Below are 21,966 nucleotides of genomic sequence, written 5' to 3'. Positions count from 1 at the left end.
TTGCGTCTCTGGATTGTAATGGATCTTCTCACTACACGAAACTATCAAGCTTGAGCGTGTTTCGAATCCAAGTCCAGTAGAACTCCAGACAGGGACGTTTCTAGTAGGGTACCACAACACAGAAAATGTATATAGATACACATTGCGTCTCTGGATAGTATGGATAGTAATGGTCTTTCTCTTCCGTACAAGAATCGGCCCTACGACACCAGGACAAAGGTCTATCCTCAGAGGGCTGGGTGATGGCTGCTAACGTGTCTGGAAATGGGATGAACCAATGGGTCAAGTGCTCCGCCACCAATGATGTTGGAGGGTCGTCTCATCCCTGCGTCTTCTCCATCTCCTTAGTTGGTGAGTTCAAATCCAATAAATCTACAGATATTTGGTTTAATGCTTAGTTTATTCAAAGGCTCCTTGGGTGTTCATGTTTGTATATTTCTTTATTTTATTTTGTCTTTTACATTATACAGATTTGTTTTTTATCCACAATTATCTTCACTGAATAAAACATGGACAACTATTTTATAACTGTCTTATACAGGTGAATGCTGTTCCCATGTTAATTCAATTTTCTCGTTTATATATGCTTGGCAAAGAAACAGAAGAGGTATATATTGCAATTTATAGGTCATCATGTGTGTTTTCATATGTTTAATTTTCATTTGTGTGTGTGTGTGTGTGTATGTGTGAGAGAAAGATATTACCGAGAGCAAATAATTTGTATTTTAGAGTTTTCCTCCAATTTCCTGTATATTTTCAAGGTCTTTCCATATGCTAAATTTGGCATATTTTTTTTTTATCTGTCATATATTCATGTTTAGTTCTGAAATACTTTTCCTTGTACAATAAATGTTATATTATTTTTTCATATCTTTGCACTCCAGCTTCACATCTATACCCGGTTTTCATGGATGATGTCCCTATTACTTCCATAATTGATGAAATACCTGTATTTTCATTTGCTTGTAATATTTTCCATTAATCCCCAATTTCTATCCTTGTATATTTTTTCTCTTTACTGTGTCTTCACATTTATTATATATGTTCCATACAAATTAGATGGTATTTTAGTGCCCTTCAAAATTTTTTCTTTTATTACTATTTTTTCTTTATACTTGCCATTGTTAGGTTTACTGGTTTTGAGGCAATTAAAATCATTTCCATTTTCTTGCGTTTGGAATATACTCCTCTAACAATCCAGTTCAATGCCAAAATAGAATATATTTTGTACTACTCTATTGCCCTCTATACGACCAGAATATCTTTCCTTATTATATATCTTAATGTTCCCTTTTCTTGGTATATTTCTAATGCCCAATGTGTACCCAGTTTCCTTTAGGAGCTGAATATGATATTTCGCATTTTCTATAGTACCCTCTCTACCAAAAGCACAATGGCTCTGTCAATGCTAACTCTTTTTTTTAAATTCTCCCTTTCTCTTCTACCCTTTTCATTGCCCTTCATGGGACCAGCTTACACAGTGATGTTGATCCTGTGCTTCTTGTCTTATTTCACTAGCAAATTTTATTTCTCACAGACCCTCCCCTAAATCAATTTTTTTTTTTACGCACTGGTTTGTGCGAGATAACATTTATGATTTTCGGGGAATTCTATATATTTTTTTCTTCCTCTTATAACTTACATCAGTGTCCCCCTTTTTAGCAAGTCAGAAACCTTACTAAAGGCTGTAGCAGTTACTATTGTGTTATATTTTCATTAATTTAGCTCTTTTTAACAAAAAATTGTAAAATGAATGTTCTATTTTGTCTCCTCTTGTGAATCTTACTTTACATTCATAATTGTTTTTCATGTGTTTTTTTTAATTTCCTCTTTTATTATCATTATTATTATTTGATATTATACCTAAAGCTTTTTCCATATATCTTTTTTTTTATTTCCAATATTTTTTGTTTTTGGTCTCCTCCAGTTATTATTATTATTATTATTATTATTATTATTATTATTATTATCAGTAGCCAATCCTAGCTGGAAAAGCATGATGCTATAAGCCCAAGGGCTCCAACAGAGAAAAAATAGCCCGGTGAGGAAAAGAAACAAAGGAAATAAATGAACGATATAAGAAGTATTGAAAAATTAAAATAGTTTTTTAAAACATTACCAACATTAAAACAGACAATTCATATATAGACTATAAAAAGATTTATTGGTTTTTCTTCTGCCGCTAATTTATTTTAGTAACATTTCTAAACTCGCTTCATTATTCATCAGTTCGTTGTGAACCTCAGGTTTTGGGACACAAAAGTACTGTTGCTGTCTTTGCCTCTATTGTAATAAAGTCCTTGAATTTACTAGTGATAATTATTGGTTTCTCCAATCGTTCTATTTTTTATTTCTTAGTATCTCTTTAATTGTTATGTTCATACGCTCCTGTTATTGTCTAGTTCAGCCATTTCGTTTCCATAATCTATCTTTTTTTTTTTTTTCATTATTCCTTACTGTCTTCATTTATTTTCATGTTTGCTATATGATTGTATAATATTTAATCATTCTTCTTTGCCTTCTTTTTCAATAAGTTTCGTTCCTTTTTCAATGCAAATATTTTTTATCTCGGGTATATTTTAGAAATTCCTTATTCTAACATTATATTCTTGTTTCTTTTGCTTCTTATGCCATTTTCTTAATTAGCTCGCAAATTTTCCTTCCTTTGATCATATATATTTTCCAATGATTCCCTCACTCTTCTTTCCCAGCGTTATCCCTACATTAAGGGATCGGTTGCCTGATGCGTCTTCTCCAGTGCTTTCTATGAAAGGCATCTTCCTCTTCCACCAAACCTCTTCTCTCCATATCATCTTTCACCTTATCTCGCCATCTAATTATCTGCCTCCCTCTTGATCTTTATCCCCTAATAGGTTCCTCTGAAGCCACCGTCACTCCCTCTCAGGGCTTCCTCACTGCCTCACTCCCTTCCAAGCCCTCCTCACTCCCTTCCAAGCCCTCCTCACTCCCTCACTCGCTCTCCTCACTCCCTCACACAGTCTCCTCACTCCCTGACACACTCTCCTCACTCTCTCACAGGCTCTCTTCACTCCCTCACAAGCCATCCTCACTTCCCCTGAAGCCCTCGTTGCTCCCTCTCTGCCCTCGTCACTTCCTCCCAGGCCCTCCTCACTCCCTCCCAGGCCCTCCTCATTCCCTCTCACGCCATCCTCACTCACTCCCTCCCTCCCTCCCAATCCCCCCTTGCTTCCTTCCTCTCAAGCCCTCTTTGCTCCCTTGCTCCCTCCAAAGCCCTCCTTGCTCCCTTGCTCCCTCCCAAGCCCTCCTTGCTCCCTCCCAAGCCCTACTTGCTCCCTCCCAAGCCATCCTCACTCCCTCTCAGGCCCTCCTCACTCCCTCATTGGCCCTCCTTGCTCCCTCCCAGGCCCTCCTCACCTCCTCCCAATCCCTCCTCACACTCTCCCTCCCTCCCAAGCCCTCCTCACTCCCTCCCTCCCTCCCAAGCCCTCCCTGCTCCCTCCAAAGTCCTCCTCACTCCCTCCCAGGCCCTCCCAAGTCCTCTTTAGTCCTTCCCAAGCCCTCCTCACTCCCTTAAGACCCTCCTCACTCCTTCCCATGCCCTCCTCACTCCCTCCCAACCATCCTCACCCCCTCCCAGACCCTCTTCACTACCTCCCAAGCCCTTCTCACTCCCTCCTAAGCCCTTCTCACTCCCTCCCTCCCTCCCAAGCCATCATTTCTCCCTCCCAGGCCCTCCCAAGTCCTCCTCACTCCTTCCCAACCCATCATTTCCCCCTCCAAAGCCCTCCTCACTCCCTCCCAGGCCCTCCCAAGTCCTCCTCACTCCTTCCCAACCCCTCCTAACTCCCTTCAGACCCTCCTCACTCCTTCCCACCCTCTCCTCACCCCCTCTCAGACCCTCCTCACTCCCTCCCAAGCCCTTCTCACTCGCTCCCAAGCCCTTCTCATTCCCTCCCAAGCCCTCCTCACTCCTCTCCAAGCTCTCTTCACTCCCTCCAAAGCCCTCTTCACTCCCTCCCAGGCCCTCCTCATTCCCTCCCAAGTCCTTCTCATTCCCTCCCAAGCCCTCCTCACTCCCCTCCAAGCCCTCTTCACTCCCTCCAAAGCCCTCTTCACTCCCTCCCAAGTCCTTCTCACACCCTCCAATGTTTCCCTTTTCCTAAAGAGGCTTTTTTGGTACTTTCTTCGCCGGTCGTACACAGATGTTGCTGTACTACTTTCAAAAGTACTCTCCACTCGTAAACTTTCATCAATCTCTCCTCTGTAGTTTTCTTTTTTTTCTCTCTTTTTTTTAACATTATCAAGTGCATTCCTTCTAATCTGGCTTTGTCTATTTTTGTTAGTATTATTTCTTATACTCTTTTATTGCTTGCAACTCTCTTCCTTGGATATTTCCCTCTTCCTTTGTTAGAATGTTCGTTGTACTTGAGATTGATCCGAAATATTAACAAATGACAGGCAAATTATCTATTCGTTCTCTGTTCCATAATTAACACCAGTATTCAGTCAAGGTATTAAAGTATTCAGTGATCGTGCATCCAGCCTATGAATATTCTTCCCCTAATTTCTATCCAAATTTTAATATCCTAAAAACCCTACTTAATTTGACGTTCACTAATATGATTAATATTGCCACTTATTTTTGATATTCCATTATTAACATATAATTTTCACTGCTTTGTCCTTATTTCTGTCTTTCATTATTCCATGCTAAATGTTGTATTAATGTCCATTTGGAATTTAATATTATGCAAAAAAAAAAAAAAAAAAAAAAAAAAAAAACATTTAAGATATATAATTTTGCATTCGCTTACATCTGGTTTATTACTCTTTAGTTGTTTTTGTTCTTGTATTGAATGAAGACATCATCTTTGATAACTCTTTAAATATCCCTTATCCATCTCTCCCTCGTCTCAGCTCAAATTGAACCTGCGCGTGAGATATCTGTGGGTGTAATATTTGCTCAATGATTCAATTTTATTCCAATAATGACTTTTATTGGGAGCTGCTACATCTTAACGCCAAGGTCAAATAGTTATCCCTATCTGAAAACTGTTCAATGAACAACACTTAATTTTCCAGCCATCTACATATTTCCATCAATGAAAATAAAGGAAGAAAAAAGAGCTTGTTCTTCCTATACGGCAGATCAGGGCGAGTTAATGTTGTATTAATCAGTTTATGATAATCACTCTACGGGAATGGACTCCCTATTTCAGAGGATAGTCCCCCTCCTCTCTCTCTCTCTCTCTCTCTCTCTCTCTCTCTCTCTCTCTCTCTCTCTCTCTCTCTCTCTCTCTCTCTCTAAATTTATTAACATTATTATCATCAGACTTCCTATATTTTGTTTATTTCTATTTATTCCTCGTTCTCACTCAGAGTTTATAATTTATTTTTCTCTGAGTCAGAAAACTGTCCCTTACTATACAGAAAAAAATATATACAATTTGAAATCTGCAATTATCATTACTACACACCTGCATGCCAACATAAAAATAAGATTAATCCTTTAAAAGACTTTTTAGACAATTATTATTTATAAAAGATATGATAAGGTGTGTGGAAGTACGTGTAACTTTGCAAATATAACTTGTGGGTTACATGAAATGCATGCTTTAAGAATCTCTTCCTAGAGGTAGAGTTGGAGACAGGAATTCCTGGCATACCTCACTCTGAGGAAGTGTACCCTGATGCACACTTACTGCATGACAAGTATCCAAACAGATAGTGTAGGGAGAGATAGCAGAAGTGGTGAGCGGGGATAAAGACAGAGACGCGAGTTGTACCAGGAATTCCTGTGTCCAACTGTACATGTAAGGAAAGGCCAGGGCTAGGACAGTAAAATGTGATCCTCTGGTAAATCAGGGTCTTATGTGAATGTATAATTTCAGACAAACGTAATATTCATCATACATCTCTATTTTTTTTTCTTTTATTGGGGAGTGCTTAAAAAGATGACATGTGCTGGACATTCCTTGTTTAGGAGTTTATGTATATACTGTATATATATATATATATATATATATATATATATATATATATATATATATATATATATATATATATAAAACTTCAGCTACTTTTCTTCTTTTATGAGTATAGTGACAGTTTTATGTAACCAAACGTGTGTCAGACAGATTAGTGCTATCTGTGGATGTTGGGGCTTACTCATGCTGGCGAATTTTAACAGAAGTTTGATGTTCCTGTCTTTCTTATTGTCTTTACAGTACCATAGAAAAAATACTTATTAATAAAGTTGTATGTTTTTTGTTACATCTACTACTTTGAGCGTTGTAAAATCAACGGCCATTGACGACAGATAATTCTTCTACCGAATTGTAAAGTCTTCCTCTATCATTTCTTCTTAGAATCATACAATAATCATTTAATATGGAAAGGAGAACTAGTAAATATTGATGATGATTTAAAAAATTTGTACAATGATATATAATATATTTAAAGGATGTTTATGAACGAATCCATCTTGGAAAGAGAATAATTTAGAAGATGATAATTTGTATAGAATATATTTTTGTTGATATCCTGTCGAGAGTAGGGTTCCCCTGTTGTATGGGACCGAAAAAACAGCCGTCAAAGTAGTGTAAATAATGTAATATCAACATTAAACAGTCATGTTCTAACATAGCGTTTGATGAGATGAAAAAAAATTGGGTAAGATTGATCAAAAACTAAAATCAAATCATAATTCACATTTATTCCACCAAAAGGTCCAATCCCTAAAACAAAACCAACCATAACATTTTAATTCGTAAATGCAAAATGAGCAATAATTTTGAACGGAAAATGCGTATTGTTTCGTAACTTGGAAATGCCTATTGTTTCGTAACTCGGAGGCAAAGTCGTAAAACTGTCATACTCCATAAAGCCCATTCATAAAGAAAGAAGACCTTGGCGTCGTTGTTCGAGGCACAAGAAAAGTAATCTGCTTGATGCATCCTTGGCGATGCACATAAAGCGTGAAAAAAAATTGTTTATTTCCGGTTACGGCAACTCTTATTTGCTCCTTAATTTTGCTGTTATGGAAACAGTTATGGCCTATAACTGCCTGAGTTGGAAATAACTAGATTCCATGTGACTTGATGTCTTATTGCAACGTTTAATGCGTGAGGTATTGTTGCCAGTATAAGTTCTCTGTTCTTTAATGGATATTTCACAAGTGTTTCTTGTTATTACTCGAGTTGAGAATTCTCTCTTTTTCTCTCTCTGATCGGACAAGGATTCCTTAAACATGGGAAGATTTTAGAGAAAGATGTGCTTTTGGTTTTATTTGCCTGGAATAACATAACAAAACTTCTTCAGCTATTTCATAGTAATTATGAACTCATCCCTTGAAAACAATTACAAATATATGATTCAAGACATCCTTAGGAAATGAGCAGGTTTACAATAATCCTTTTCGTGGATAAAGTTTAAATCATCCCTTGAAAACTTTCTGAGATAATGGTAAAAGTTTAATATTCCTTGAAAATGGGATGGTTAAAAGTATCCATTGGGAAAATATACGTTATTTGGACCATTTCCTCTGTGTTCATTCGATGCTTTGTATCGGCGCTCTCCAACTACTTCTGTCCCACATATCTCGTCCTTTCTAACGCATAAGTCATTTGCTTTTCCATCTGAACTTTGGCCATCCTCTAATTCCATTCATCTCCTTTTTCGTGACCCTTTTACAAACATGGTCCTCATTAATTCTCATAACATGACCTGGCCACAGTACTTGCTTTGACGCTTCCTCCACTTAGACTGTTCCTGTTATAAAACCATTTATGATCCTATCTTTCTCGTGACTCCACACACATCTCAACATCTTCATTTCTCCCACTTCCATTTGTGTTTCTATTGCTTTTCTTATTACTCATAATTCGGCCCCATGTACACTTAGCTTCAAAAGTCCGCCGACACTAAGGGGAAATCGCTCGTCAGAGGCCTCTAGTGTTACCATGACAAAACAAATAAAGAGTTGGTCTTCTTACTACTTCATTAAGAAATGGGCGGACCCTTGTCCAAGCCCAGCGAACGCTGGGAAATATTACAAATCGAGTTGCCATATTTTATACTGTGGTATCATTTGTCTCTCGAGTATTCACTACAAATACACAGAACACACACACGCACACACACACACACACACACACACACACACACACATATATATATATATATATATATATATATATATATATATATATATATATACAGTATATGTATATATATATATATATATATATATATATATATATATATATATATACAATTATTTTTACTATTCTTTTGAGGAGCCCGGTAGACACTTTCAATGGAAGGGTTGGTGGTGGGGGTTGGGGGTAATGGGGATTACCCCTCTCCCGGGCAGTCCGACACTCAAAAATTTAAGGAAATAAGGAAGTCATTTGTATTTCAGGGGTTGTGGAGAGAGGTTAAATGAAAATTCATGATACATCTTGTAAAATATTGTATCATTACCCCAATCTAATTTGGTAACCGTTAATGTTTTAGGAAATACAGTATTACTAACCTAATTCATTATTAGTTCATTTGTTGTAGCTAGTAGCAGCAGTATAAAGTAGCCGCTGTTATTAGAAGGTTGGTTAGTAACGAAAGTTAAGTATTAACTTTGCATAGTAAATAATCAATGATTGATGCAGTAAATACTGATGACGGCATAACACTTTGAATACAATCAGAGTTTACTTAATTGATTCGGAAATGAGTTCTATTAGGTAAATTAGACCACTACATTTTAGCAAAACCTTTGAGAAATTTGCTTAATTGATAAATCATATATAAAGGTTTCTTGTTCTCAGAACGACATAATTTTCCGAGATTTTGTAATGAAAGTAAGAAATACTAATTTTCCCATAATGCATTCTCCTATAATTTGCCGAAAAAATATAGGCGCAGGTGGTATAAGCAAAAAATTATTGATTATAATAATAAGCTGCCTGTAAGTTATCACTGATTATATAATTACTGGTAGCTTTATCTTGAGAAAATTACGTAGCTTGGAGATCAAACTTACTTCTTATAATGTTGATTCAAGTCCCCTTGATAAAGTTCCTATTTGTGTTCCTTTCATTTATTCTTTATTCATCTATTTGTTAAACATCCTCGGTATTTTTAAGATTAATGACCTGCGCCGGTATTCGTCTTAGGCAGTCAATTTTAGTTTCTCACTATCCCTCTACAAAAGAAATCTCTCCCGAGCGGCAGCATGAAACACCTTCACTTGACCATTCCAACTTGGAACTTTTCGAAATTTGTGAAGCCAAAACGAGATATTCTTAGCTCTATTCAGAAATAAGGCATTTTGAGTACTATTTCATTCAGATTTTTTTTTATACAATTTATATCACATTCCTTTATAATTATTCCAGTTAACGAGAATATCTTGGTTGATTTTCAAGCAAACGGGCAAATTGTCCTAAAGAGCACTTTCGTAATGAGCATATTAACTGGAAAACTTATGGGTATGTGTAGGACTACAGAAGATAAGGATCTACAGTAACTAAATAGTATAACTTCCAGCCTGACAAATGTTGGTATAAGGATTCTTACTAACGAATCCTTCAAACATTCAAGAGACAATAACTCTCTAATTACAGCTATTTTTGTTCCGAAATCTATCATTATTTAGATCAGTATTCAAATCTAACAAAATAATTCCGTTATCTCTACTCTGTTATAACTATCTCTAATTTTGCCATAGGGCCTCGGTCATTATCAAGCGAATGGAAGCTCCTGTGATACAGACTGAGTTGGCACACAGAAAAGATTTTATTGTATATATTTAAAATTTCAGTTTAAATGCCAATATTAACCGATCATGGCCGCGAATCTGAATGACTTGGGAAATATTTTATTGTAAAATATCCTTATGTATTACAAAATGTTGCTATCTATGAATATCTGAAGGCCGAGGAAATTCTTTAGCTATCAATCTAGCATTTTAAAAATACCGATGAGTTTTTGGAAGTATAATATAGTAATTTCTATTGGAAACATTGTAATATCAAGCGAAAATTTCTTTTGATAGGCACGAATGTCTAAAAATAAATTTATATGGTGACCAATTACTATATTAACTACTGTAATCTCTCTCTCTCTCTCTCTCTCTCTCTCTCTCTCTCTCTCTCTCTCTCTCTCTCTGAATGTCCTCAAGTCCTGTATAGCTCATTTATAGTGTTTTTATGAATATGTTATTGCATCGAGCCATAAATGAAACTTGAACCGGACTAATGTCGGATCTCCGAACAATCTAATGTAGCTGCTAACGGAAGGAATTGTTAAGCTATGACACTCCATTAATTTCTCCATGCCTTTACAGATTCTATACACACACACGCGCGCACACACACACACACACACACACACATATTTATATATATATATATATATATATATATATATATATATATATATATATATATATATATATATATATATATGTGTGTGTGTTTTGTGCGTTTGTATTGGATAGTCGAGATGTCAAATGATACCACAGTATTAGGTATGGCCACTCAATTTGTAATAATTCCCAGTGTTCGCTGAGGTTGGACAAGGCTCCGCCCATTTCCTAAGAAGTAGTAAGAAGACCAACTCTTTATTTATTTTGTCATGGTAACACTAGAGATCTCTGACGAGCGATTCCCCCTTAGTGTCGGCGGACTTTTGAATCTAAGTGTACCTCTGCCATTCCAACTATAGCCTACTTTCCTTTATCTTTTGTTGTATATATATATATATATATATATATATATATGTGTGTGTGTGTGTGTGTGTATTATGTACATATACGTGTATATATATATATATATAAATATATATATATATATATATATATATATATATATATATATATATATATATATATATATATGTGTGTGTGTGTAATAATTCCCAGTGTTCGCTGAGGTTGGACAAGGCTCCGCCCATTTCCTAAGAAGTAGTAAGAAGACCAACTCTTTATTTATTTTGTCATGGTAACACTAGAGATCTCTGACGAGCGATTCCCCCTTAGTGTCGGCGGACTTTTGAATCTAAGTGTACCTCTGCCATTCCAACTATAGCCTACTTTCCTTTATCTTTTGTTGTATATATATATATATATATATATGTGTGTGTGTGTGTGTGTGTGTATTATGTACATATACGTGTATATATATATATATATATATAAATATATATATATATATATATATATATATATATGTGTGTGTGTGTGTGTGTGTGTATATATATATTTTTATTTATATATTATTCCCTTACTACAGAGCCTCCAAGTCAGCTGGTGGGATGTGCCTACCACGAAGTGACCACCGATTCTGCCGCAGTGACTTGCTCAGCCGGATCAACCTCAGAGAAACTGACTCCCACGTATCATATCGAGGTATTATTTCAAATAAGCTCATTACAAATGAGGAAGTAGATAAATCAATTTCATGATTACTGTCCATAGTGGGAGATTTGCTAAGCACCCTTTCAATTTGAGCTTGAAGACTCGTGATTCATGCTGGCATGGGCCTTAATAGCCAAAGAATAGTAGTAGTAGAAAATGCTATTATTAATTGTTAGAAGATGGTGGATGGTATTAAAATGTAGTAGCTGTAAAAATAGTATTAATAGAAGAGGAAGGCAGATGATAAATATAAAACTAGCAATGGTGTTAATGGAATTACTATTGGTGAAATTTAAGGATAAAACAAACATACATAGATTATATGCACCATAAACTTCTTCTCCTTCTTCAGGTACGTGAAGGCAACACCGTTATCCTGACGAAGAACAGCTCAAAGCCTCGCTTCAATTTGAGCACCCTTTCCCGCGGGAGAGATTATGTCATGGCCATGTACGCCAGCCACCAAAAAGGGCGTGGAAAAGAGACCACCTTGCTTTTGAGAACGCCCACACCAAAGGCGGAGGAAGTCGCCTTTGAGAGGGTCTCAATAAATTGTAAGTTTCATTTAAAAGGTTAACATAGATGCAAAGTTTATGGATATGTTTAAACATCATCATCCAAAGACTACTTCAGTAGTCTGATTTTAAAGTTTCCTGTAATTTTTCAGCTTGATGAAAGTTACTTATAATGCACTGGTTTTAAAGATTATTTTCCGTTTTTATTTCAAAAATTTACTATTGTGACACATGCTAACCGTACTAAATGATACAATTAATGGTAATGTTGTTTATAATAATCATAATTTTGAGTCTGCGAAGAAAAACCCATATTGCTGATATAATTACGTTTATTCATTTTGTTCCATCTATAGAAATAGTTATAATTGTTATCAACAGTAAACAGCGAGCCCAGCATTGACATTCTCCAACCTGACAGAGATGTAGAAGAAGGAAGTGGATTGCCTGTCAACGCCATCGTAGGCGGTGCCGCAGCTGTGGCCATAGGCCTGGCTGGGGTCGTGGCAGCCATTGTGTTCTGCCGCACCCGCCGCTCGCAGAACAACTCTCCTGGGAAATCGCAGCAGTTCCACCATGCGTCGCAAGACTCGCTCCTTGAGCTTCCCCACGGAACGATGTACCAGCCTTGTACCAGGCACCCTTCCAGAGGTTAGGTTTATTCATTTATCTGTTCAATTATACTAGAGAACAAGGAATATGCACTGGGTATATGCTGTTGAATCTGTGTGTGCCTTGGTTGACGTAAGCAGTAAATTGAGTAGTAGGTTGGCCACCCATGGATACTACCGATGGAGAGTTATTAGGCCGTACGACTGTTTACATAGTATTGGATCCGTAAGCTTATGGCTCATTTTTCCTTTATCCACACAGACACCGAATACTCTGGTCTAATCTTTAGCATTCTCCTCTTTCCTGACACACCTGACAACACTAATATAACCGTAAAATTCTTCACCCAAGGGGTCAACTACTGCACTATAATTGCTCATAAGTAGCACTTGAAGGAGAAAGGTACTCCAAAATCAAACCATTGTTCTTTAGTCTTGGGTAGTGACATAGCTTCTATTACTTGGTCTTCCACTGTCTTGGATTAGATTTCTCATGCTTGAGGGCACACTCAGGTACACTATTCTGTCTGTTTCCCTATTTCCTTTCTTCGCTGGGCTATTTTCCCTTTTTGAGCCACTGAGCTTTGCATCCTGCTATCCCAACTAGGGTTGTAGCTTAGCTACTGATAATAATCATTAGTTATTTGGTATTTTTTGGTTAAAACAGGACAGAGAAATGTATGGGCGTAGCAACCTCATGCCAAAATTACTTGGTGAAAATCAAGAAAGAAAATCTCCCTATCCTTACTGGTGACCTGCCACTGGTCAGTTCCTGGAATCAATCCTCTCTCAGATCTGATAGATTCTACTGCAACATGTCCTGACTGTCCCTCTGAGATAGGGAACTGACATTTGGTTCTATGGCTGAGTGGTATGACACTTGGCTCATGAGTTGTTGGGCCATGTTTGCTCCCAGACAATCGCTCACCTTTGCTTGCACTGGACCATAAATGTTTTCACTTGATGAAATTGCTGATAAAGAATAAAAAATAGAATAGCGCCAACGTATCCCTGCTTGTCATAAGAGGCAACTAAAAGGGACGGGACGAGGGGGCTGGGAACCCCCCCTCCTGTATTTTTATCCCGTGAGACATCAAAGATGTGGAGCTTAGGGGGAGAGTGACTGCTGCCCGCACTCTACTTTTGGGATGTTTGAATGTGCGTGGATGTAGTGCGATAGAGAGTAAAAGATGTGAGATTGGAAGTATGTTTAGGAATAGAAGGATGGATATATTGGCTTTGTGTGAGACAAAGATAAAGGGGAAAGCTGAAGTGATGTTTGGTGGAATGTCTGGTAGAGTGTCTGTGATTGAAAGGGGAAGAGCAAGAGAAGGTGTGGCTTTATTGCTGAGTAAATGGATGGCAGATAAAGTAGTGGACTAGAAGGAGATATCATCTAGGTTAATGTGGGTAAGAGTTAGGCTGGGTAGAGAATGTTGGGCTTTTGTCAGTGCGTATGGGCCAGGCTGTGAGAAAAGTGAAGAAGAGCGGAATGAGTTCTGGAATGAATTAACTGGGTGGAAGGAATTATGTTGTTGTCAAGGGTGACTTAAATGCTAGAGTGGGCGCTGGAGAGGTAGAAGGTGTCATTTACAAGTATGGCGTACCGGTGCTATGTAAATTCCACCCACGAAAATTCCACCCACGAACATTCCTCCCACCAATCTCCACCCACGAAATATTCACCCACGTCAAGTTCCACCCACGGAAATTCCACCCACAAAGAATTTCTACTTCTTGTCTTTCATGTATGTTTAATCATAAAAGTGAGTTTGAAATGACTATAATACGTGTGGGAAAGGAAACACAGACAATTTTTAAAACATTAAATAATATTTATTGATTGTATCCATTGGAAGTGAGGTTGAAATTACTATTATTCATATGGGAAAGGAAACACAAACAATTTTTAAAACATAAAATAATAGTTATTGATTGTATCCATTGAAAATGAGGTTGAAATTACTGTTATACATATGGTAAAGGAAACAGACAATTTTTAATACATAAAATAATATTTATTGATTGTATCCATTTCGTATTGCAACCTATGCAAATTTAAAATCCAACAAAAGAAATTAAATTTATTTAACCATGCAATTAATGTGCTATACCTTTTAGAAATTATAATATGCATGATGGCTCATAATTTTCTACAAGATTTATAAGTCTCTCATTTATAGACTTATATTTCTTTCTTTTCTGAGCCTCGTCTCCTCGTCTTAAATGAATAATTTTAGTTTGGGTTAGAGCTTCCTCTTTTTGGAGTGATGAGCAAAGTGTCCATAAATTTGGATGGATACTTGTTAACGACGTTCTTAGAGCACTATTAAAACCTTCCACATGATTGTTTGTCCTCGGTACGTTATTTAGAGTACGCTCATATACATTCCACATTTCGATAGGGAAAAGAGGTTCAACTCTCCGTCTCCGTTCACCTCTTCCACGTTTGACACCAATATAGGTCTGCTCAAAATAAGTAATAAATTCTGTTGGTAGATCTTCATCATCACAGAGAAGTTCAAATCCATCAACAACATCGTGGATGGGTAAGAAAGCTAAAGCATTGAAGCATTTTACTTTCAATGCGAACGAAGGGTCAGTATTATACTGAACCTTCTTACCTATTTCACAAATTTTACGCCAACAGGACGGACCTAAAAAATGCTTGAGTAAATATGCCAACAGGAAAAGGCTTTTGTAAACATGCCAAAAAGGAAATACACTTCTTATTATACACTTCTTTAAAATAAACAAACAACTGTTTCAAGAATAGCCTGTAGGATAGTGATTGTTTAACGAAGATAGTTCTTTAAAATAAACAAACAACTATTTCAATACTAGTCTATAGGATGGTGATTGTTTAACGAAGATAGTTGTTTAAAATAATTACCCAATATATATATATATATATATATATATATATATATATATATATATATATATATATATATATGTGTGTGTGTCTGTGTGTATATATATATATACATATATATATATATATATATATATATATATATATATATATATATATATATATATATATATATATATATATATATATATATATATGTATATATATATATAGTAAAAAAAGTTGTTAACATTTAAACCTTCAGTTATTGATATGAAATAAACAAAGTTTCATTTGGTCTAATGATTAAATAAATGAAAGAAAATAAAAAATATAGAAAATATGGGTGGAACTTTCGTGGGTGGAATTTTACATGGGTGAAATTTTCGTGGGTGGAATTTGGTGGGTGGAATTTTCGTGGGTGAAATTTTCGTGGGTGGAATTTTCGTGGGTGGAATTTTCGGACCACGGGCGTACCAGGTGAAAATGAGAGTGGTAAGAGACTGGTGGATGTGTGTTGAGCAAGATATGGTGATAAGTTCTGGCTTTTTCAAAAAGAAAGATAAAAACAAGTATACATGGGTAAGAGTGGCAAATGGAGGAGTGGTAGAAATGGCGTTAATGGATTATATGTTGATAACTAAAAGAATGTTTGAAAGATTGAAAGACGTGCACGTGTTTAGGGGTATGGCTAACGGTATGTCTGATCATTTTTTGGTGGAAAGAAAATTAGTTATAGCAAAAGAGTGGGGGAATAGAGTAGGTGGATGTGAAAGGGAGCTAGTGAGGGTTGAAGAGGTAATAAAACTGGAGGTAAAAAGTAAATATCAAGAAAGGTTGAAAATATCATATGACGAAGTGAAAGTAAGAGAAACTGGTAATTTAGAGGAGGATTGGAAGTTAGTGAAATAAAATTTGGCTGGGATTGCAAGTGATATGTGTGGCAAGAAGTTTGTTGGAGGCAACATGGGGAAGGGCAGTGAATGGTGGAATGAAGGAGTGAGGGTAAAAGTGGAAGAGAAAAAGAGGGGTTTTGAGGAATAGCTGCAGAGTTATAGTGTAGAGAAGTATGAAAGATGTATAGAGAAAAATATGGAAGTAAAGCACTGAGTAAGTGAGGCAAAGAGGGCACCTGACCTGAGGTGTGGTCAGGGATTGGGTATTTCATATGAAGAGAATAAGAAGAAGTTTTGGAAAGAAGTGAAGAAATTAAGGAAGGTTGGTTCAAGAATTGAAGAGACAGTGAAAGATGGAAATAGGCAGAATATTTTGAAAGTTTACTCAATGTTGAGGATAATAGGGAGGGAAATATGATTGCTGTTGCAGGGGTTGAGGTGCCAGTAATGGGAGATGAGAATGAGAGAGAGGTTACAAGAAAGGAAGTAAGGAGAGCACTAGATGCAACGAGAGTAGGAAAACATCTGGTATGGATGTTGTGAGAGCTGAGATGTTGAAGGAAGGGGGTGTGACTGTACTTGAATGGTGGGTAATATTGTTTGATATGTGTTTTGTGTTGTCAATGGTACCAGATTGGGTTTGTGCGTGTATTGTACCACTATATAAGGGTAAGGGAGATGTGCATGAGGGTTGCAATTCAAAGGGTATTAGTTTGTTGAGTGTAGTTGGAAAAGTGTATGGTAGAGTACTGATTGATACGATTAAGGATAAAACAGAGAATGCAATCTTAGAAGTACAGGGTGGTTTTAGAAGAGGTAGGGGTTGTATGAATCAGATTTTTACAGTTAGGTAGATATGCGAGAAATATTTAGCAAAAGGTAAGGAGGTGTATGTTGCGTTTATGGATCTGGAGAAAGCGTATGATACAGTTGATAGCGAAGCAATATGGAATGTGATGAGGTTATATGGAGTTAGTGGAAGGTTGTTGCAAGCAGTGAAAAGTTTCTACAAAGGTAGTAAAGCATGTGTTAGGATAGGAAATTGAGTGAGTGATTGGTTTCCTGTGAGAGTGGGGCTGAGCCAGGGATGTGTGATGTGGCCGTGGTTGTTTAACTTGTATGTTGATGGAGTGGTGAGAGAGGTGAATGCTCAAGAGCTCGGACGAGGATTGAAACTGGTAGACGAGAATGACCATGAATGGAAAGTAAATCGGTTGTTGTTTGCAGATGATACTGTACTAGTTGCAGACGTGTTAGAGTAGCTTGGCCGATTAGTGACAGAATTTGGAAGGAGAAAGAAGGAAGTTGAGAGTTAATGTGGGTAAGAGTAACGTTATGAGATGTACGAGAAGGGAAGGTGGTGCGAGGTTGAATGTCATGTTGAATGGAGAGTTACTTGAGGAGGTGGATCAATTTATGTACTTGGGATCGGTTGTTGCAGCAAATGGGAGAGTGGAAGCAGATGTACATCAGAGAGTGAATGAAGGATGCAAAGTGTTGGGCAGTTAAGGGAGTAGTAAAAAATAGAGGGTTGGGCATGAATGTAAAGAGAGTTTTGTATGGGAAAAGTGATTGTACCAACTGTGTTGTATGGATCGGAGTTGTGGGGAATGAAAGTGATGGAGAGACAGGAATTGAATGTGTTTGAGATGAAGTGTCTAAGGAGCATGGCTGGTGTAACTCGAGTAGATAGGGTTAGGAACGAAGTGGTGAGAGTGAGAACGGGTGTAAGAAATGAGTTAGCAGGTAGAGTGAATATGAATGTGTTGAGGTGGTTTGGCCATGTTGAGAGAATATAAAATGGCTGTCTGCTAAAGAAGGTGATGAATGCAAGAGTTGATGGGAGAAGTACAAGAGGAAGGCCAAGGTTTGGGTGGATGGATGGAGTGAAGAAAGCTCTGGGTGATAGGAGGATAGATGTGAGAGATTCAAAAGAGTGTGCTAGAAATAGGAATGAATGGCGAGCGATTGTGACGCAGTTCCGGTAGGCCCTGCTGCTCCCTCTGGTACCTTGGATGATCGTGAAGGAAGCAGTAGTAGGGGTTTCAGAGTTATGAAGCTTCATCTGTGGTGAATAACGGGGAAGGGTGGGCTGTGGCACCCTAGCAGTACCAGCCGAACTCGGTTGAGTCCCTTGTCAGGCTGGGAGGACCGTACAGAGGAGAGGTCCCCTTGTTTGTTTCATTTGTTTGATGTTGGGTACCCCTCAAAATTGGGGGAAGTGCCTTGGTATATTTATATATATATATATATATATATATATATATATATATATATAGATATATATATATATATATATATATATATATATATATATATATATATATATATATATATTATGTATATATATCCATTTATATCTATATATATATATATATATATATATATATATATATATATATATATATATATATATATATATACATATATATATATATATATATATATATATATGTATGTATGTATAGATATAGATATAAGAAAATATTCTAATGAAGTGTAAAAGAAATGGACATATAATGAGAATGACAGACAATGGATGGACATTAAGAATAACAGAATGAGCGCCTAGAGATGTAAAAGACACAGAGGAAGGAAGTGAAGACGACAGATCGACGAACTAATGATGTTTTGGGGCGTGGACTGACACTGAAAGACCATAAACAGACGCAAGTGGGAGGACATGTCTGAGGCCTTTGTTCTGCAGTGGACTAGTAATTGGTGATGATGATAATTATATATATATATATATATATATATATATATATATATATATATATATATATACATATATATATATATATATATATATGTATATATATATATATATATATATATATATATATATATATATATATATGTGAAGTTAAACAAGTTGGGTATTGTCTACATGAATGATCGGCCAGCAAGAACAGACACTGCCAAACTTCAACTACTTGAGCAGTCATGAGGCTGGCTGGAAGTTTAACAACTTTCTCCCTTAAATATATGATGGAAACGTAAAAGGTCACACCTACTGCAATCCCCATGAGAGAGAGAGAGAGAGAGAGAGAGAGAGAGAGAGAGAGAGAGAGAGAGAGAGAGAGAGAGAGAGAGAGAGTTCTTTTGATGAATGGTGAGATTATCTTCAATGTATTTGATGCTGATTTCTCTCTTAGGGAATTATTGGACAGGGGTTTGGAGGATCCTGGCTTCGTTACATTTAAATGGTCCAGAATTGCTCCTCACCTTTCCTGTGATACCTATATCAACAGGGATAGGTCTGGTATTTTAAACTGTGAAAAGATTTTTTTGTGACACACGAATGTTATTGTCTCACTATCTCGGTTGGAGTAGTTGATTTACCTTTGGTGAGATAGAGAGTGTGTCCAAATCAGTTATCTTGTTCCGTTTTGACTTGAAATGGGAAAACCTAATTTTCAGATGGCACAGATGGACAAACTTCTCTCTGGAGGCAATGGTTCCTAGAAGCTTTATCCACATTTACAGTGACATGTGTTTTGATGTTCTGTATCTATGTAGCAAAAGAAGAAAAGACTTTCATGATCTTCGACAAAAAAAAGTTAAGAATTGTTGCTATTATCATTCCTAAATAAAGAATCTTCTGAGATTTAACAATGACTACAAACCCCGAAAACCTGATTAAGCAAACATGTTGAGCTTGAACCCTTTCCAATGACTTGCTTAGCCAATCATCTAGGTACAAAAGAACTTGTAGTCCCTTTAACCGTAACTATTTGTGATGGTGGCCAGTATGCTGGTGAACACCTGTGGTGCTGTCCTATACTCTAGGCTACTGTATATTCTTTAGCTAAAATAGTCATTCAACTTTTTCCATAAAAAAACACAATTTTTATAATGCAAAATATTTGTAAGTTTCAGCAAAATTGTCAAGCAGAGTATTTGTATGAAATAACCATTTCTTGTCATCATCATTAACTCTTGATTATTTTCAGAGCTGTTGACTACATTTTCTCCTGGACCTGTCGTAGTAACTCAAGTGACATCCGGTCGGTCTTCAATAAGGTCATCACCGCTGCCTCGCCGTTCCTCTACCTGCAGTGCTCCTGGAGGAACATCCCCAAGACGGCACCGACCAAGAACACCTTCCGTGCGTGGAGGACCTGTCCACGTTGTGGAAGTGGAATCTGACAGCATCACGACTCCAAGAGTGGAGATCGAATCTCCCTCAAAATCACTAGCATCTATACGAATGAGCTTGAGAGGAGACACCTCTGAGGTGCGCCAATCGCCTCCATTGTCTCTGCCCTGTGATACTCTAGAACCGCCAGCTACACCAGCTCCGAACGAAATGTCCCAGAGCCTTCTACCTACAGATTTTCAACTTCACTCTGCATCCACTCCTCATCTTTTGCCTCAGACTTACGTTACATCTCCTATTCAAGCTCTTCCTCAGCCGTTAGCAATAGACCCAGCCCATTCGGTGCAACTTCATGCAGAATCTCCGATAAACTCAGTATCTTATACGACCCAACACATCAGCCTTACAACCCAAGCTGGCACAGTTCCACAGACGTTAGTTCTATCGAATATATTCACGACGCCTCATCCTTACAATACAGCACCCCAGATCTGCACAGCACCACAAGTTCACGTTGTGACGGTGGCCCCCGACATCATCACCTCTCAGGCTCCCCCTACTCAAACCCAGATCCAGAATACGCCTCAGATTCATATTGAATCTAAGGACCACTTAGTTTCACACATCCAGGAAGCACCTCAAGTTCTGAGAGTACATGAACCACTAATGCATGCCGAAGCATTGCAGCAGCAACAGCAAATCGCTCAGGAAGCGTCTGCAGTACAATCTGGAGGTGAAATAACCACTGCACCCCAACATCACCCCACAACACCCATTACGAAACAACGTAGCTCACCTGATACTGGTTTAATAAAATTTTATCCTACTTTTCGATACATGTGCTATTCATTATCCTTATTCATTGCCAAATCATAATCCTGTGAAACTAACAATCAATAGACATATGGAAATCAAATTACTTAATCAATAGACATAAGGAAATTAAATTGCTTACTGGTATTGATAAAATAATCTGTTTGCAGCCTATCCATCTTAGGCAAAGCATGGATGAATATGATCCATTTTTGAAAAGAGATCATTATGAATAACAAATTATATACATATATGGGTCCCTTCTCAAACAGTGTCAAGATATAGCAAAATATTATCTTTAACTCAAAACCTGATTTTATTTGAGTATCTACCAAAAATAAAATTCTTCAAAACATAGCAAAATGGTCACATAAGTTTGTACGCATCCAAGCCTAAACCACTACCGCAAATACATCAAAACAAAGAACTTAAAAAATGTGCAGCATAATAATTTGCATAACCACTACAAATTCTCCACAGAAAGCATCAACACTTTTATAAAAAAGAAAAAGCATCAACACTTTTATAAAAACAAACTAGGTTAAAATAGAGAGCACTAAAACATTTGAGCAAAAATCTGGTTCAAACTTATATAACAGAAGAAGTAGACCAAACATTATCTTTTTTTTTTTAAATCCATTAATAAAACAAAGCAGCCATGACATGTAATAGAACATCCATTTGTGAAACAACCAATATAAAATCTGGTATTAAAACGAAGTATCCATTATATTGCATACTGGAAAATATCTAGACATAGTTTAAACACGGTGGTGC

General features: G+C 37.0%; 2 protein-coding genes across 2 annotated transcripts; both read left to right on the top strand.

Annotated features, from left to right (window-relative positions):
* Positions 1-197: 197 nt before the first annotated feature.
* On the top strand, positions 198-12,070 carry LOC137619027 (uncharacterized). Its single transcript, XM_068349226.1, has 4 exons — positions 198-351; positions 11,274-11,389; positions 11,751-11,952; positions 12,066-12,070. Exons 1-4 carry the CDS (start codon positions 243-245, stop codon positions 12,068-12,070), a joined length of 432 nt encoding a protein of 143 aa, XP_068205327.1. The 5' UTR covers positions 198-242.
* A 74-nt stretch (positions 12,071-12,144) lies between these two features.
* LOC137619026 (uncharacterized) lies at positions 12,145-21,252 on the top strand. Its single transcript, XM_068349225.1, has 3 exons — positions 12,145-12,175; positions 12,295-12,564; positions 20,231-21,252. Exons 1-3 carry the CDS (start codon positions 12,145-12,147, stop codon positions 21,250-21,252), a joined length of 1,323 nt encoding a protein of 440 aa, XP_068205326.1.
* Positions 21,253-21,966: the final 714 nt, after the last annotated feature.

The sequence above is a fragment of the Palaemon carinicauda genome, chromosome 25 (assembly GCF_036898095.1).
Source record: "Palaemon carinicauda isolate YSFRI2023 chromosome 25, ASM3689809v2, whole genome shotgun sequence".
NCBI classification, from domain to species: domain Eukaryota; kingdom Metazoa; phylum Arthropoda; class Malacostraca; order Decapoda; family Palaemonidae; genus Palaemon; species Palaemon carinicauda.
Note: the sequence above shows the minus strand (reverse complement) of the source record. Positions and strands in the feature narration are given on the sequence as shown.

Bases quoted from the DNA above. Each gene is read 5' to 3' on its own strand.
- LOC137619027 (XM_068349226.1), top strand. From the start codon at position 243: ATGGCTGCTAACGTGTCTGGAAATGGGATGAACCAATGGGTCAAGTGC. The intron at 352-11,273 runs GTGAGTTCAAAT...CCCTTACTACAG, and splicing joins CTTCTCCATCTCCTTAGTTG to AGCCTCCAAGTCAGCTGGTG. The intron at 11,390-11,750 runs GTATTATTTCAA...CTCCTTCTTCAG, and splicing joins CTCCCACGTATCATATCGAG to GTACGTGAAGGCAACACCGT.
- LOC137619026 (XM_068349225.1), top strand. From the start codon at position 12,145: ATGCTAACCGTACTAAATGATACAATTAATG. The intron at 12,176-12,294 runs GTAATGTTGTTT...TGTTATCAACAG, and splicing joins ACTAAATGATACAATTAATG to TAAACAGCGAGCCCAGCATT. The intron at 12,565-20,230 runs GTTAGGTTTATT...GATTATTTTCAG, and splicing joins TACCAGGCACCCTTCCAGAG to AGCTGTTGACTACATTTTCT.